Raw genomic sequence first — 19,159 nt, forward strand, 5'->3', positions numbered from 1 at the left:
ACAATAACTTTGACCATATGCTACTATAGTACACTTTCAACATAGATTCACTGCAAATCAATACACAAAATAATAAGTAGCAGATGAGATGTGCATCATAAACTCTGCTACTTTTTGCTATCTACTTTCTGATGCTGCTAACTAGCTATAGCTCATGTACCTACACCTTATTTTATTTAGCCAGGACCCAGCTCTGCACTTACATGCTGCATATTGCAATAAAGGACTAATTATTATTATTATTATTACTCTTTATACATACATATACCTATTGAAGTGTACCGATCTACTACCTGAAGGAGGAGGCACTTCAGAGAAAAAACACTTTCTCTGTACCAGGACGAGAGATATGCAAAAAAAATATGTAAATAGACATTTTAAGTGAGATAATTAACTATATGGGATAACATGCTTATAATTCTACAACAAACCAATAAAACAATTTATACTGAATATTTTGACTTAAGCATTGGATTCATATGCTTAGAAATTTTATACAACTTCAACTCTACTCATTAATATACACTATTAACTAAATTACACACTATTTTATAAACTAAAACTTTATTAGTATCTAAAATAGTTTCTGTTATTAATAAAAATTTATAAAGTAGTTTTTATCTATTAGCTACCAAAGTTTTAGGTATTAACTAGTTATGTTCTAAATTAGTCTCCCTTAACCTATATTAGTTTAAAATCTAAAATATTAGTAGTCAAAATTTTGATAGCTAATTTAAATACCAATTTAGAAATATTTTATTAATAATAGAAACCATATTAGATATAATAATTTTTTAATCTTTAAATTAGTATATAATTTAGTTAATATAATGATTATTTTTTTTATCTCTAAACTTGATTACTATTTAATGATTTTCGTGTAGTGATACTTTCAAAAAAAAAATTAGTCACGGTTTATTTTTGGATTTGCCGGCTACATAATAATGATAATAGTAAATTATGTTTAAAGTTACTAAATAACATTTAGATAGAAATATGGAGTAAAACAAGAATCACTTATATATTAAATTGTTAGAACTACAGGTGGATTGACAAGTTAAACATAATAATGTTTGGAAAAATTATTGACATAAGTATTTAATAAAATAAAATTTTAATTTTAATACTGCAAAATAATTTTATAGAAACTGGAGTTACAAATTTTCTTCCTTAAATGGAAAAAATAAAATACCTTTTGGAGATATTAGAACTACATTACCAATGAAAAATTAATTGTGCTTGCATAAATAATTAGTTGAAAAATCATTATTACGCATATGCATTAAAAATGGCACACCTCTAGTCAGAGTTTATCAACTTTCTTAACATAGAAATCAAGTTTTGTTGAACATCTAAAACTGTTCATACAGGTGATTTTGAGATTTTAGGGATTAAACTAAATAACAATAATAAAATATAAAACTTCAATTTTTTTTTTCATTTCAATTCATTATATTGATATAAACCTTAGAAATTTCAAAAGAAACAGATACTATGGGAAAGAAATAGCTGGAGAATCCCTGTGCCAAAAAGGTCATTTGATATTGAAGATTTAGGGGTGAGAGTCAATAGAAATAGGAGAAAATGAAACAAAATAAGCATATATATATTACAACTTGCAGACATATATAGGTTTTGAGATCATAAACCCACTTTTAGTAAAATCAGGTTGAATTGTTTCTGAGCACTATTTTGGGTCTTGATCAATGGCTAGATTGAATTGAAGAACATGTGCTTTCTATTTGGCCAAATATAGTTTGACAACTATAACATGAGGAGGATGATAATTACAAAAAGTCAAAAGCATGACCCAACTTTCATCCCCACTAAAGGGTGAATAGGAAAATAACAAAATCTCATTCAATCCTATTATTTATTTATGTAATAAACTTACTAAGAAAATGCATTTAATATTTGGAAAACATATTATAGAAAAACATCAAAATGAAGGTTGGGCACTACCAAATCTTAGAGTCATAAAAATTAATTCTATTCTATTTAATTAGATTATAAAATACAAAATTCAATTCTATCATTATTTTAATGTTTTAATATAAAATGAAGGAAGTGTTTTACATCAAGCACATTATTATTTAAATTATTGGAAATAAATTATATTCACAACTTTCATGTTTTCAATTCCTTGTTAGAATAATAACTTTACAATATTTATTTGATAGTAACTTTAAAATACATTCATTCTTCTCTTACTAATGTACTAAAATGTTCTCTTTTATCTTATTGAAATTAAATTTATTTTAGAAAATTACGTGTAATTAAACGACAGAAAACAGAATTATTAAAAAAATTGTTTTAATTTTCTATTTTATTTTAACTTTTTATAAAAGATATAGAATTTTTTTTTCTTACCCTAGCATGTTAAAATCTATATATAAATTAATCAGAATTCAAATAAAGGTGGACAACTTATTAAGTAGAACAAGATTAATCACCTTGAATATGATTTAGAGGTAATTTTTATTTAGAGGTAATTTTTTTATGAGGTAGTCTCTTATTTATTTTATTGTCTTCTTATTCATTTATTTATTTTTTATAAGAAAATCATTAAATATAAACCAATTTTAGAGACAAAAAATAATTAGTTGCTATAGTGATTAAATTAGAGATAATTTTAGTGACTAAAAATATTATTGGTTTCTAAATTAGTATCTATTATTAATAAACAGTACTTTTTAAATTGATATTTAAGTAGCTATCAAGGTTTTTGCTACTAAATTTAGAATCTAAATAATTGGTAGTTAATGAGATATCAATAATAAAAACTAATTTAGAAACTAATAATATTTTTAGTTTCTAAAATGATCTCTAATTTAATCACTATAGTAACTAATTATTTTATCTCTAAAATTGGTTTCTATTTAATGATTGTCTTGTAGTATTTTAGTTGTATTTAGCAAAGTTGGACATTTATTTTTACTTAGATTATCAAAGGAGTTATATTTTTTTTTATGAGGGCATAGTTGAGTTGTGAGTGTTTTTTTATAATTGAATTAGTGTAATTTTATAAAATAATTATTAAAATGGATAGATTTTGAAAGATTTATCCACATGGGTAAATTGTTATAGTGTGAAGATTATATTGTGAAGGTCGTGTACATATAACACGAATTTGAATTTGTAAAAGTAAAGTTGTGTCATCTTGACATGGTGTGAGTGTCCATACACTACTATTAATCGATGTTTATTTTTTATTATTTTAATCAGTATGATATGACGATATTTTTTATATTAAACTAAAGTTATGTATCTTTATACGACTTTTGTATGAAATTATTTTCTTATTTATGTTAATATTAATTGTTTATATAAAAATATTATTTGTGAAATGTAAAATTTTTCATCTACACAATTATTGAAAAAAATAAGATCACTACGTAATTTTATATAAATTACAAGAAAAATAAAATATTAAAAATATAGAAATTATTATAAGAATTTTGATTATCATGGAAATTAACTTATTAGTTTTATTAGTTTTATGTAGTTATATATATTAATATATGTTTAGTTGTCTTGTGGGATAATGAGAAAAAAAATTGAAGCTATAAATTGATATTGTAAAAATAAATAAATAAATGAAAATTGGAAGTAAATTTTATTATCAACCTTGTATATACGACAATAAGAACATTTTGTTAGCATATTCAGAATTAACTCATTAATTTCGTTATGAATACAATGGATACTCTCTTTTCGATTTGTGTTATTAATGTAATATATATTGATATTTTCTCCCTTTTAGTTTACTATTATTACCTACTTTTACTATTGGTAGATAAGTTTTGAACATTCATTAGGTGAATTCACTATTTTATTATTTGGGATACGACTTGGGTCAATTGACCCTATCCATATTATCATCTATATGGTATTAGACGGTCTATGTGTGAATCTGTTTTAATTTGGTTGTGAAATGACAACGATCAATATAGAATAGACTATAAGACCAGACCATTTCCTTGCTAACCAACTTTTGAAAATTATGATGCTAACAATATTGTTGCTCCTCCATCGATTATCATGTATACATTTGGTTGAAGCTTGACGTATGCTCGTAACAATTGGAAGAACAATACAAGAGCATACTTTGTTTCACCTTCAACAATGACAAAAACTATTGAAAAAAATTTCTAGTTGATATATTTACTAATTATAGTCAACAAAGTTCCATGGTATTTTCTGGTCAAGAATGTCCTATCAACTTGAACTATTGTCTTATATAAACACCATTAACAACATATGGATAAGTTATATTGAACTCATCAATGCATGACACGATTTTAATGTAATCCGATCTAAACTGAAGTTGTGTCATTGTGGTAAAACTTTATTTAAAATAAAAAAATCTAGATTAACAGTAATACAAGTCTTATGAGGCAAACACGACTTCCTTCTTATTAAAGTTGTGTCAAACTAATATGACTTCACTTTCATCTTCATATTCATAAATCTAAACTTATGTCATGCATGCATGACTTCTTTACAATAAAGTTGTATCATATTGACACAACTTACCCATATAGATAAATTTTTCAATTTTTTTTCATTTGCAATAATTTTTAATAAAATTAAACCAATTCAATTAAAAAACCATTGCAACAACTATAAGAAGCATTTTCATGTTATTATATCTCTTATAGTTTATCTTCAATGACCACAATAAAAAGGATCTCTATTTTTTTAAAAGTATATTCACAATTAATAGTTATATGCATAAATGATTATTTTTAGTATAATACAAAATTATATAGTTATTTTTTTGATTAAATATTTTTTTTATAATATTAAAATTTAATTTTATTACATTTACAATGTTTTTTTATTAGTTTTAAAATTGAATTGGTTTTAATTTTAGGTATTTTTGTTACTGTACAAAGATAAGGAGAGAGGGGAAAAGAAAGTGAACAGAGAGAAACTTATTTACCAGGAAGAAAAAAAATGTAGAAAAAAATGATATTTTTGTATTGATAATAAAAGAATTAAAATGTTAATAGTAGATGATAATAATAATAATAATAATATATATATATATATGTCATTATATAAAGAGATACACAATTTGATAAGTTTCTTTGGTTTTATTTTTAATTGAACAATTTTTTTTATTAAATAAAAATAAATTATTTATTTATTTAATACATAAATAATTGAATAATTTTCTCTTATTTTAAATAACTAAATATCTTATTTTTTAAAATAACATCTATATAACTTTTTTAACACTATTTTTAAAAATTACATATATATTTAAATTATATTATTTTTAATTAATAATACAAAAAATAATAAAACTATAAAATTATAGAAATAGAAAATAGAAAATTTATATATAATTTAATTAAATAAAAATGTAAATATACATGCACATAATAGCGCATGTGTAATAATAATAATAATAATAATAATAATAACATAGTAATAATAAAATTAATTATTTTTAATTTTTTCTATTTCTTTTAACTAAATACCTATAATTTGTAATATTTCTTATATATATTTATCATTGCCATTCCCATTTATTCCCATTTTGATTTTATTCTTCATCAAACTTTTTTTAATTCATTAAAAAATTTATTAAATGAAAATCAAATTTAAAGATAAAAAATAATTAATTATTATATTTATTAAATTAATTACTATTTTAAAATATAAAAAAATTTTAGTATCTAAATTAGTTTTTATCATTAATAAGCAATTTCTAAATTAATAATAACAATAAAAATTAATTTAGATATCAATAATATTTTTAATTTCTAAAATAATATTTAATTTAGTAAATATGAGATTTAATTATTTTTGTCTCTTTATATTTAATAATTTTTTAGTAGTAATTTATCTTCTCTTATATTTTAAAAATAATATTTTTTATTTATTTTTACTATTATTTAAGATAAATAACTTTATATTTTTTTAAAATAAAGAAATTTGTATGATATGAACTTATATAACATAAAACAATAGTTATGATTTTATTGTGCATATATGAAAAATAAACTAAAAATTATAAATTAAATGTATACAAAAGGTTTTAATAATCTAGTTAGATTATTTTATAAATAACATGACTTATTAAGAATTAAGACTTTATATATTACAGGAAAATACATACTCTAAGTAGGGATGACAAAGCGGGGCGGGATGTGCCCCCGCGATCCGCTGGTAAAAAATGCGGGGCGGGGCAGACTGGTCTGTTAACCTGCAAGAAAAAAAGGATGAAAATTCTTCTAAGATGACATCCAATGTTATTGAAATGGAGGAATGTCAATAATGTTTCTGTTTAATGTTTTTGAATTAATGTTTATGTTTATATTTAATGTTTTTGGAAGTGGATGAATAGTGATATTTGATATTTATCTTAATGTTTAATGTTTAATGTTTTGATATTTGACTATGTTTGAAAATGAAGAAAAATTAATTTAAGTTTGATAGTAACAAATATATATGTTTTATAAAGTCACATGAATACATTTTTGTAACTAAACCATTTTATTGGAGTCCAACTAATTTACTTCAAATAGAGAATACAATACTGAGAACACAAGAGAATGTGATATCCAAAGTATTTCAATTATCTATCACAATGTAGAGAATCAAATATCTTTGAGGTGTGGTTGGAGACTGGGACTACTCTCTTTTTCCAATCTAAACCCAACTAGTTCTGAGCACTCTCTCTTTTCTATCCAAAAACCCTTCTATTTTTACTTTATTACAACTCTGCCCCCTTCTCCATGCCTTTGCCAAATTCAACTAATATATATACATACATATATATATACCTGCCTGCAATCAGCTTTCTCAACCCATTAATTTATTCATTTGAATATACTAATCTCATTTTTTTTTTCTTCACCGAAAATTATAAGCTCTTTTCTTCTGCACACTTCTTTCACAGTAATGTATGTATCACTTAACCTCCTTCCATGTCCTTTTAATCTTCTTCCAGCCCCACTAGCTTTGAGAACACCACTGAATCGATGAACAACATAATTCAGGTGTTAGTAGAACCCTTGCATTAAATCAAATTAAATTAGAAGGAGCCAAAGTTAGGAAGAAGTATTTTGAGGGAGAGAAAATGCGAGTGAAAGAGATGCACCCACTGTGTTGTATCTCTCTGGAGAGTCCTGGAATCGGCAACCATTCTCCGGAGCGCAAGGCCGCGAGGCTTTTTCAAATCAGAACCCTTCCGGTGCTGGGATCTCTAGGCAATGCTGCTCAGAGATGGGACACCACAGTGGCTGGTGTTCTCTACAAGTGGACCAATTACGGCAAAGGCTGGAGATCCCGATGGTTCCTCCTCCGGAATGGCGTTCTCTCTTACGCCAAGATCCGCTGTCCGGAGAATCTCAACCTCCTCACTCCTTCTGATGATGTTTGCCTCATCGGGGAGATTTCCACTAACCGTCTCGCACGAGTGGACAGAGCTGTCCCCGGCACACGACGGAAACACCGCAAAGCTTCTTCCTCCACCACCGGCGTAGTCCATCTCAAGGTAATTCTAATCTTCTATACCTACTTTTAATGTTGATTTTCTTTCCTTCTACCTTCTCCCATTCTGAAAATTAATGAAGGATCATTGCAGGCGTTGCCAGTGTGATCTGACTCCTCAGTTTCACTATTTACTGGCACTTGCAAGTTAGCTTAAGAAACTAAAATAATAACATTCCGATTTTCGATTTCACATATGCCAAATGTTAAAGTTATCTTTCCGTGCTTAAGTCTCGTTGATGACGTGATTAATGAACACGAAGATTTCGGCCATTAAAATTATTCACTAATGTGATTCTTCTTTGACAGTGTAAAGAAAAATAATATATATATATATATATATATATATATTATTTTATTTTTCTTTTTTGAACATTAATGTCAAAACCAGTGGATTTCAGCCATTGTTGGCTGTGACTTTGATTTTCTATCTACTAAGAGGCTTTATCTAATTTCAATATTAATTATCTAAAAAAATAAAGTATTTGTAGAGTGGAAACATGGATTGATTCTAATCAATCGCAGACTTTGATGATGATGGATTTGGTTTCAATGGGAAAGTTGGTGTTTGTAATTGTGGTTTTAATAACTGGTTGTTAATGTAGAGTGGGTCACATCAACAGGTGGCCAAGGAGGGTACGGTAGACTACGTCGTAGGAGCCCTAGGTAAGGCATTAACTTGCGGTCACATTAGGTGCGATGCCATTGGTAGTTGGCGGATGCATTTCTTCGATTCAGCTCTGCTCTGATTAATGTAGCTTCCTCTTGGCACCTGTTTTTCACCCAATCCTACCTTACCTCGTTTACCATTTCAGTTTAAAAACATGAAACACTTAATACACTGGGTCTTTTTGCTCTTTTCCCCGTCTTTTCTTTTTTTACTATTTTTTCCCTGTACGTCTTTCCCTTGTCTTGCATTGTTTTTGGTTTCCTCTTCCCACTTTCCTAGAACATGTTCCTGTAGCTTGTAAAGATTTGGGGAGAGAGAAATCGCGATGGTGGCATACTTTTATCTTTTCTTTGCTTGCCTTAACGGTAATGCATATGCAAGACTTGAAGGAGGAGTCACCTTATAATGGAACAGATAGAATAAAAAAATAAAAAATGTTAACAGTGCGTTGATCCTACTGCAGTTAATTAGGGGTCTTGGACTGGCGTGCGTTTAGCTTTGTAAATTGGAATGACGTTACTTTAAGCAACCTTATGGGATGGGAGAAAGTCCATTCAGTTATATTGGTTTTATCGGAATATTTGAAACTTTAATTTTTAACAAAAGTAGAAAACTATGTGGGACTTGACAACAATTTGGTGGGGGTATTATCTTTTCAACTCTCCAGCGCTTTGGTTTTGTTCTTTTCTTTTAGTGATTATAGTGGTGAAACTTCTATTGTGCTTCAATGCTGTTCAATATAATCAGTCACCCCTCTCCTACTAGATAAAAGGGGCAAAAACAAACAAAGGAAGTAAGAGACAGTAAATAATGGTTTGCTACTTTATTTCTCAAATTCATTTTTATTTAGACAATTGAAAATCCCTTATAGTCTAACAGCTTATTCAAACTATGATTTTATATGATAATATATACATAATACACTGGTTTGGTCCAAAACCTGGCGGGCCTGTGTGTTCAGCGTGTTCTGATTATTACTAAGAGTCTTTCGTTACCAACAAAACTTTTGCTGTTTTTTGGTTGAGGTGGTAGGGGGCCTCTTTACTTTTTACTCATGCTTATTGTGTCCGTGTGTCTTCTTGGGAAGTTTATCCCCTTTTTTTTTGTAACAATTTGCTGTCAAGTGGGCTCTCCCATAAGTTTTGTTGCTGTCCTGTTCGTTTTACTCTCTAATAGTATATTTCTTTTTCAATGAACACTAATATCACTATTTTTTTTTCCTTTTCGTATAATTTTAGTATTTGCTATGTCTTTTTTTTATATTATTATTATTTATTTTTTTAATTTTATTTCTTATCGTTAAATTCTGTCCCTTTTATTTATTCTTCTTCAATGAGAAGAAAACTTAGATAGTTTGTTGGTGCATTGAAATTGAAGTTACATTGCGTGAATGTCTAGCAGATTTCATCATTTAAAGAGAGCAAGTCAGATGATCGGCGTTTCTATATATTTACAGCAACGAAAACTCTCCATCTGAGAACTGATTCGAGGAATGATCGGGTAGCGTGGATACAGGCCTTGGTTTCAACACGTGGCCTGTATCCTCATCAACCCCTCAATGATCATCTCTTGCTTACACCCAATGATATATCCGTGTCAACCGACAGGCTTAAGTCACGCTTGCTTGAAGAGGGTACCAGTGAGGACCTTGTAAAGCAGTGCGAGCAAATCATGCTCTCGGAGTTCTCCGAAATGAAAGGACAACTTGAAGTTCTTTGTCAAGAGCGATCAAATTTGCTTGATACAATAAGGCAGTTGGAGGTAATTTCTTACCTTGTCTTGTATTCTGGAGTGCTTGTCACTATCATCCTCTATATGGGTCATTTGAATACTTAAAGGACTGGGGTGTTTATTACTTTACTATTCCCCACAACATCCCTACCATTTTAAATATGGTTAAAGATTATGAGTTGAGCAATAATTTAACGATTCCAGGTCATTTGATCTCTGAAGTTTTATGGTCTTTTGTTTTATAATTTATGATTGGGTCGGCTTGGATGGTCGAGTACATAGTTTGATAAAATAATTGCGGAAATATATTTGTTTAATGTTCAAAAGTTTCTTTTCAGTCTTCGTTTACCATCAATTATATTTTAAAAGCTATCTTTCTTGTAAGGAGACTGTTGTCTTGTCACGCGTACTACTTTTTCTTATTCTAATTAAATATTTGTACATAAACTTTCAATACTTTAGCTATATTGTTTTAAATTTCTTGTGTATGTATTTTATTCCATAATAATTGCTGTGCTTCTTAGTTCTGTCAAACACATGGAAACATGTTTAGGGTGTATGTTGCTCTTGGATAATTATGATGAAATTATCTGATTACTTGAGTTGGTACAAATTCAGCTGAAGTGGTATTGTTGTCATACAATCAACCAAGTCAAAAAATAAATAAATTGGAAGACCACATGACATGTTTGTTTCATGCGGTCATGCATTCTTGGCTTTTTTGTGTTTTATTCTAATGTCTTTTAAAACTGGTGATAGCATCGATTGTTTTCTCCCTCTTCCCTTACTATAAAATGTAATGTAATTCACGGACTCACATGTCAATTCAATTATCATTTTAGTTTGACGTTTTCTCTATATGTGTAATTTCTGAATGTGAAAGGTCTTTACGGTACGTGACTTAACAAATTTGCTATTGATCATAATAAGCAGGCAGCTAATACTGAACCTGAGGCCACTGCAATACACGATGGTGAATACCAATTAACAAAGAACGAGTTTTCAAGTCTTGGACGAGGAAAATATAGTGGTACTGCTATATATGTTAGCAATGTTTTCTGTTTATACCTTTGCTGTTACTTTTGTCTTTCTTCTTTGATGTAATAAGCATGTGCTTGTATGCGGAATCTTTGTTGTATTGAAAGTTATCACAGGGACCAATGGTTCTGTCTTATATGAACAGGAGGAATATTGCTGACATCATTTTGTTATTGCAACCGTTTCTTGAATGATGAAAATTATTTGGCTAAATCCCCTTGGAACATGGACCTGTGTATTTTTATTTTTTTCCGAAGTTCTAGAGTTTTAATTCAATCAATAGAATTTTTACCAGCATCTTCATGACAATCTCTAGAGAATTTATCATTCATTATTTTATTTCATCGTTTAGATTCAGTTCACATGACAGTTTTGTTTCCAAAGTCAACCTGATGGCAATTACAAAAATTAATAATTTATATGGTCCTAGCCTCTACCGGTAGAGTCAATTTATTTATTTGTGAGACAGTTTATGTGAGAACATGAGGCACATGAATCCATGATTTGCTTATTCATTCAACCAGAATAAAAACTATTCTTCCTAAACATGCTGAGTTCATTTATCACACTTCGCTTGATAATGGAATGATCATATGCACCATCGTTGTGTACAAGTATGAATTGATATTCTGTCCATGTCTTTCGGTAAATTTGTCTACAATGAATCTATCTGCAACCTTCATTATTTATGAACTTGTCCTTTCAAGATGTACTATTATTTTCACATAAACCTTTTGGTTTCAGAATGTAGTACAACTGAATCATCTGATGATATTGAGAAACAAGAGATGGAGGAAGTGTCAGATGAAGATGAAATCTCATATTATGATACTAGAGATTGTTTTACAGAGCCTGATTGCAAATGTGAGTTAGAAAGAGCTATAAATCAAGTGGACAGGTGTAGGGAAGCCAGCACGCAATGCACTGATACAGAGAACATTCATCCTGACAAAATGGTCTGTAATTATAAGCACTCTCAGATAGCAAGACGAAAAAAGCTTCCAGATCCTATTGAGAAAGAGAAGGGTGTTAGTCTTTGGTCAATGATCAAGGACAACGTGGGAAAAGATCTAACGAGAGTTTGTCTCCCGGTATACTTTAATGAGCCTATATCATCCCTACAAAAATGTTGTGAGGACTTGGAGTACTCTTATCTTCTGGATCAAGCACACGAGTACGGAAAATCAGTAAGATACATCTTGCTCTTGTTTACGCCACTCACCAGTGTTGAACTGCAGGCAATATAAATTTAAAACTAGTATTGAATAGAATGCCCACATTATCAGCAACACTCCTTTACCACCCTTAATTGTTTCATTGTTTAGTGGGACGTGATAATTTTATCGGGACTTCTCTTTCCAACTCTATCCGTGAATGTTTTTGGGTTGTTTCCATGTCTGAGATATAGAGCGATTAAGTAACCTTCCTGCACTCCTTTAGCTTCTTTGTTTTTATGTTTTTAGTTATAATCATTCACTTTAGCTCACACAGAGAGGGGGAAATCATAATTTGACAATAGGAAATTAATCATACAATTTCTGTGAGTTTGTTTATTCACAAATAAGTATTTTCTAGTTGCCGCATAACCAAGTATGGGTTTCAAGATATCAGCCCTCATTTAGAAAATAGAGTACGGGTAGAAATTTCAACGAAGAATGAAAACAATTGAGATTATTTTCCACTTTCTAATGCTTTGGTTGCACAGGCAAGTACAAAGTGATTTTATTTTCATATTATCTACCTACTCACTTGATTCGTGCCCAACCAAGCATACTCCAATATGAAAGACTAAAATTTACTATATATTGCTACTTGCCTATCATTAGAACAGAGGTACTAAATAAAATACTTACAGCCATTCTACCACTACTTATGTAGCAAATATATTGTTATATAATAATAATTTATCTTAATTTAATATTTATTATTAAAAGTGATTGTTATTTGGTTGTTTAGAAAAAGTTGGATTTCAAAATATCATTTTTCTTTTTTAAGTTTTCACTTTTTATTTAGGAGAGTGTAAGCAAAACATTCCTAGTTTACATCTTTCTGTAGCAGAATCCACAGTAGGTTTGGTAACATGTCTGTTACCCTTGGACCTGGATCCTGCAGAAGCTATGTCTTTTGTTAACCTCGATGTGAAAAGAGAGATACTTGCGTTGCTAATGCATATGCAGAGCGTGCACTCAATGATAAATACGAGATTCAAGTTCAAATCATAAATTTGACAGTGGAATATGAGTGCTAAAATAATTTCTATGCACTTGTATGTCACACATGAGTGTTTTGTGGTAGAAAATAATAATAATGATACTTTGATTCAGAGTTGAAATCAATCATATTATTGTATTTGATTGTTTTCCCCTTTGAATACTTTTTTTCAGGGAAACGGTCTCCTTCGGGCACTGTATGTTGCTGCCTTTGCAGTTTCCGGTTATGCGTCATCTGAAGGTCGTAATTGTAAACCCTTTAATCCTTTATTAGGTGAAACCTTCGAAGCTGATTACCCCGAGAAAGGAATTCGCTTCTTTTCAGAGAAGGTTAGTTCCTTATGATTTACTGAAGCAGAGGTAAAGGATTGGAATATGAAAATGCTAAGATGGCATGAGGTCGAATTTAATTTTGGTATCTCTTGGGCTAATATCAATAAAGTTTCCTACAAATTAAATTTATTTGCATTAGACTTTTATAAGTTAAAAATTTAGAACAAATGTTAAGCCGTTTATCTACTACTTATTAGGTAAATTACACTCCATCTAATGGTGATTGCTTAAATTACATGGAACACAATGTCATATCCGGCTTGTTATTAACCCCTGTTGTTTACTTAGACGGTGGAAGATGAAATGTAAAATTGAGTGAAATCTTAAATGCCATGATAGAGTGTTCAAAAATTTTCATTTTGAATAAGTTGATAGTTTGTCCTTATATTATATTATTAGAAATGCACTTATAACGTAATACTTTTTCTTATTTTTGCTACGAGATCAGTTTTTTTACGAAGTTTGGTTGTTGTTAATTAATTGGAGTACATAAACTTTCTTATATAGGTGTAGGCTCAATTGTGGTTGTCTTAATGATGACGAGGGTCTTATATGCATAAGTGGTCTTTCTCTTTCTTTATCTGCAGTTGCTTTGTTGTTCAAAGCTTTGTTTAAGGTTTTTTTGTTTTGTTTTGCTTTGTAGAGTTCGAAGTTCCAGAACCATGCATCACAATATAATGCATATTTACAAGTTTCAGCAGTTTATTCATATATAATATAATGTTTAGGCACACGTTACATCTCCATGGGATTCGATCTTCGTATGTATTTTTGTGTTAGTATTAATATGAGCAATTCATCAACCAGCTAATATAGTTCATGTTTCTGTCATTATGTCTGAAACAGGTCAGTCACCATCCAACTCTCATTGCCTGCCACTGCGAAGGTAGAGGATGGAAGTTTTGGGCTGACAGCAACATCCATTCAAAGTTTTGGGGAAGGTCAATTCAGCTTGACCCAGTGGGTGTTCTGACCCTAGAGTTCAATGATGGTGAAATATTTCAGTGGAGCAAGGTGTGCATTGTAAAATCACTATCTATTTTATTCCGCCAATCTGCCCGGTTGTACTACTGTCGTGCCTTTAAATTCCATCGTAAAATTTTCTCTAAATTAATGTTATGATTGTTGTTGTTTCTTGTATTAGGTCACCACCACGATTTATAATCTTATCCTTGGGAAAATATACTGTGATCATCATGGGAGCATGGATATACGTGGCAATCGTAAGTATTCATGCAGGCTCAAGTTCAAAGAGCAGACAATACTCGACCGAAATCCTCGCCAAGTAAGTTACTCGTTGTTTGTTAGAATAATTTGAATTTAAAAGATATATTATTATTTTATGAATATTTCTATCCATACCTTTAAAAGAATAATAACTAGATTTCTAATTTAAGTAAATGATTATAAATTTATTATAAAACATTTTAATTAATTAAATACTAAATTAGAAAAACTAATATTTTCATTATTAAAAATTAGCAAAATAATGAGGTGATGGAAATTTAATAACTATTGGTTTAAAAACAATGTCAGAGCCCTTGGAATTTTCAGAGGTATAGAAATTTTCCGTGAGAACGGTTATTTGGTACTAAGAATATTCTGTACGAATTACACGAAGGATCTTGATCTTTTTAAATAAGCTATAGCTAATAATGAAGGATAATCAAGGATAGTGACGAATAAAACTTTGACAAATAAAATATTTCGTCTCTTTTCCTACTGGTTATATTCGTGTTGTTTAGCATTTTCTTCATATCTCCTATATATGAGTATCCTGTTTCTTTCTTTTTCTCTGCTCCTTAAATCTCTGTTGACTTACGAGCTTTATCAATTTTTGCCTATGTCCAAATTTCAAAGTACCAAATTGTCTATTCAGTCATTTTCCTAAGCATCTCATTCAGTGTGTATGCCGCGCGTTCAATTAGGTGCATGGATTTGTTGAAGATGTAACGGGGGAAAAAGTCGCCACATTATTTGGCAAGTGGGATGACAGCATGTATTATATGAGTGGTAATGTAAATGTGAAACCTAAAGATTTCAGTTCACCAAACGCATCCTTGTTGTGGAAAAGGAGCATGTCATCTCCTAATCTCACCCGGTATAATTTGACACCATTTGCCATCACTCTGAATGAGCTAACTCCGGGACTGAAGGTATATAATGATGTATTGTATCGTTATTTGATATGCATTCCAATTCTTATATATGCGTCTCTAATTGTTTTTTATAGCCTTTTCTGATCCCGGGTATTTGATGACGGATTAAAGGAGAACCTACCGCCTACGGATTCCAGGCTTAGACCTGATCAACGACATCTAGAGAATGGGGAATACGACAAGGCTAATTTGGAGAAACAAAGGCTGGAAAAGCGTCAGAGAATGGTATGTCTGAAACTCTTCTCTTTTCTGCTTTGAGCACCCATTCTTGCTCCTCTTATTTCCTGTTTTCGGCTACTCCAGGATTTAGAGTTCTGAATGCTTATCTCTGGTTCTCCACAAATCTAATTAAATTGTTATCACTGTTTCATTTCCTGTGCTTCTGGATGTTGTACCCCCATAATGATATATTGTTTGTTGTCTATTACGTGTAGCTTGGTTGTTTTGGATATGCTCAGTTTTAAGAATAAAATTCTGTTTTCATTTTGTCTTTTTGTAATAATTATAAAATGTTATATATATATATATATATATTTCTAAGATTGTTTTATCTGATCCTATTTTGGTTTAAAGAAGAAAGTAAAAGAAAAAAAATGAATGAAGTATGAGATGATTTTATAAGTTGTTCAATAAAAATAGTATTATATTAATATGTTTAATGAAAAGGAAATAGTGTTAAAAAATGAGTTTTTTAGTCATTAATATTTAAAATCACTTTTTCTTTCTTTCTTTTCATTTTGGAAAAAGAAAAACTGAACTTGTGGATTTCACTTATTTTTCATCTTTCTTTGCCCATAGAGATCAAAACAAGGAAAGTACTTGTTTTTTTTCACTCTTTTTTCCCTTCACACCAAATGAGAGCATAAGCTTTAAATTAAACTTTGCCTCTTTACTATTTTTAACTGATTTAATTCAGAATTAACAGTTTTTTTCTGAACCCAAACCATATTTTATGTCCTATAAGGTAGGGAGGAAATAAATAGAGAGATTGTAAGAGAAAATTAAAGAAGAGAAAGACTTAAAGGAAGAGAGAAATATAAAATAAAAATGAAGAGAAACAAAATCATAGATATCACTATTTGTGCTTCAGCTGTTTGTGTTGTAATTTGTGTGCTAGTGATATATTTTGTCAGTATGGTGATGATGATTATCATTGTACTTATTTCTTCTCCTTTGTATTGATGATCATCATGGTTTATATATATCCACAGTCAAGGAAAATACAAGAAAATGGTTGGAAGCCTAGGTGGTTCCGAAGAGATGGTGAAAGTGGAACCTTTCGCTACATTGGTGGATATTGGGAAGCGAGAGAGCTTGGAAGCTGGGATGGTTGCCCTGATATATTTAGTGAAATCAAAGAAGAGCCTGCCGATCCCTTAGCTGCATTTTAACTTGGTTCAGGTAAAGTTTTACATATTCGAATGTTTCATATACACTCAGAATATTCATAACACTTTCAATTTCTCCTTTACGAATTACGAAAGTTATTTTTTAATGATCATATTATTTTATGTTCCAGATAATGATGATGATGAAGGTTAACCAATTACGTGGGGAGTTTAGCTTTAATGTTGTTGGAAGGCGTGTGATTGTAGAAGAATTTGGGAAATGGTGATCCTTTGTTGGTGATATATGAACAGTGAGGAAGGGTACAGAGTTAACTTCCACGCTGCTTTGTGAATTTAAAGCACATACATGGTGAAGGCTACTACTGTTGCGCCGAAGAATAGTTACTTGGTCTTGGATGTGCGTATATACCAGGTGGGGAAATCCAGCTTCAAAGATCACAGCGTTACCTTGTCATAATTTTGCCTATTTATTTTTATATGGCTTTGTTTTGCTTGTATTTAATTAGCTGATGTAAGGATATATCCCTTTATCCTATTCTTGCTACATCACCCCCAATGGCTATTGATTTATGCATTTTGGTAGAAATAAACATCATGAGCCTTTTTTACCTTTCTCCTACTTTATTTCATATACAAGAATTTCAAATGGACATGCAAAAAGTAAAAATGATCACAAAATGTGAGATGTTTGAGTAATGCAAGTCATGTGTACACTTCAAATATAACTACCTAATGTACTAAAATATGTGCATGTATGTTGCTAAACCTCATACACAGATAGTTAACATTAAACCATAATCATACATAAATGAATATATGTTTAAAATTTGTTATTATCATAATAACAAGTGAAAATAAATAATCTTCATTATATATAATTATACATAAATAAAAAATAGTTTTATAGATGAGCACACAAACATATACATGCATAAAAGCGTATTTATTTCATTATTTAAATATTTGACTAAATTAGTAATCGTATGAAGAGTTGGATGAGGGTGTGAATATTTATAAAAAAAATATTTAACCAACTTCTCTATTCATCTATTGTTGTAATTGATAGTGATAAAACAAATTTTATGCTTATTTTTTTAATTATGAATCATTTTAACATGTTATTAGAAAAATGCTTCTGCATGGTCTATTATCAAAAGAAGGTATAAAATATATACATAAATTATCAAAGTTTAACTTATCAAAAAAATAATAAAACATGGTAAATAAAACCGAAAATAAGCTTGTTTTCCCCTCTCAATAATGTATTTATGAAATATTTTTTAAACAATTAATCCGTTAATGTTTTACAATCACTTGTATACTTTTATCAAATAAAATATCATTTACTTACAATTGTTTTAAATTAGAGAAAAAAATTTCTTTCTGAAGAGAAATGATACATTAACCACCTCTAATTTATGATATAAAAAAAATAATATTTTTATCATATCATACAAAAGTCGAAATTTTAGAAAAAAAAAAGTTGTATACTCAAACAAAGTTGTTAATGTATCATTATCAACTCCAATTTTTTTATATACTCACATTACAACTCAATATTATTATTTTAATATTTTTTATATTATTTAATTACAAATTTACTCTTTATTATATATATTTATTTTTAACTCACGACATTAAGCATTTTATATAAAACTATTATTTAAAAAAAACAATTTGTATCCATTCTCCACGTCCTTTTGGAAAAAGTTGTATTTGTCATTGGTCACAGGAGATGTGGAAGAAAACTTTTAATAGAATATAATTAAGGATGAGTATTCTAAAAAATGAAAAATGAATAAAGTTTGAAAATATATTTAAGCGTAATTTTAGTATTGTTATTTTGACATTGTTGTTTAAATTGTACCAATTTGTTTCTGAAAAGAAAATCAAAACTACTTGACTTTTTTATGAAACTTGATTAGTTGAGGAGTGTGAATTTATGATCTTCCAAAGATAAGTATTGAGTTTTGTTGGGCTGGAATATGGTGGGCCATGGCCGAAGCCTGAAGTGATAGCTGATTAATGATTAGTAACGAACTAGAAGCTCGCGAGCACCCACCATCACTTTCCTACATTACATATTGAAGGGACTTAACTGTGATGTTTGCAAGGAACATGTGCGTATACTTAAGACATGGATCAGATGGATGAAGCAGCTTA

At 29.5% G+C, this 19,159-nt stretch overlaps 1 protein-coding gene across 2 annotated transcripts; it reads left to right on the top strand.

Moving 5' to 3' along the window:
- Positions 1 to 6,591: 6,591 nt before the first annotated feature.
- On the top strand, positions 6,592 to 17,604 carry LOC137810534 (oxysterol-binding protein-related protein 2A). Of its 2 annotated transcripts, none has more exons than XR_011080919.1 (11): positions 6,592 to 7,510; positions 9,578 to 9,937; positions 10,841 to 10,937; positions 11,690 to 12,132; positions 13,330 to 13,485; positions 14,335 to 14,502; positions 14,633 to 14,773; positions 15,417 to 15,644; positions 15,722 to 15,872; positions 16,859 to 17,048; positions 17,167 to 17,604. XR_011080919.1 is itself a non-coding variant. In XM_068611867.1 (11 exons), exons 1-10 carry the CDS (start codon positions 7,094 to 7,096, stop codon positions 17,036 to 17,038), a joined length of 2,304 nt encoding a protein of 767 aa, XP_068467968.1. In that variant the 5' UTR covers positions 6,624 to 7,093; the 3' UTR covers positions 17,039 to 17,048; positions 17,167 to 17,604. The 2 variants fall into 2 exon arrangements, 1 of the variants encoding a protein (XP_068467968.1); XM_068611867.1 differs by having other exon boundaries at positions 6,624 to 7,510; positions 15,759 to 15,872.
- The last annotated feature ends 1,555 nt before the right edge of the window (positions 17,605 to 19,159 follow it).

The sequence above is a fragment of the Phaseolus vulgaris genome, chromosome 2 (assembly GCF_051622355.1).
Source record: "Phaseolus vulgaris cultivar YP4 chromosome 2, ASM5162235v1, whole genome shotgun sequence".
Classification (NCBI taxonomy): domain Eukaryota; kingdom Viridiplantae; phylum Streptophyta; class Magnoliopsida; order Fabales; family Fabaceae; genus Phaseolus; species Phaseolus vulgaris.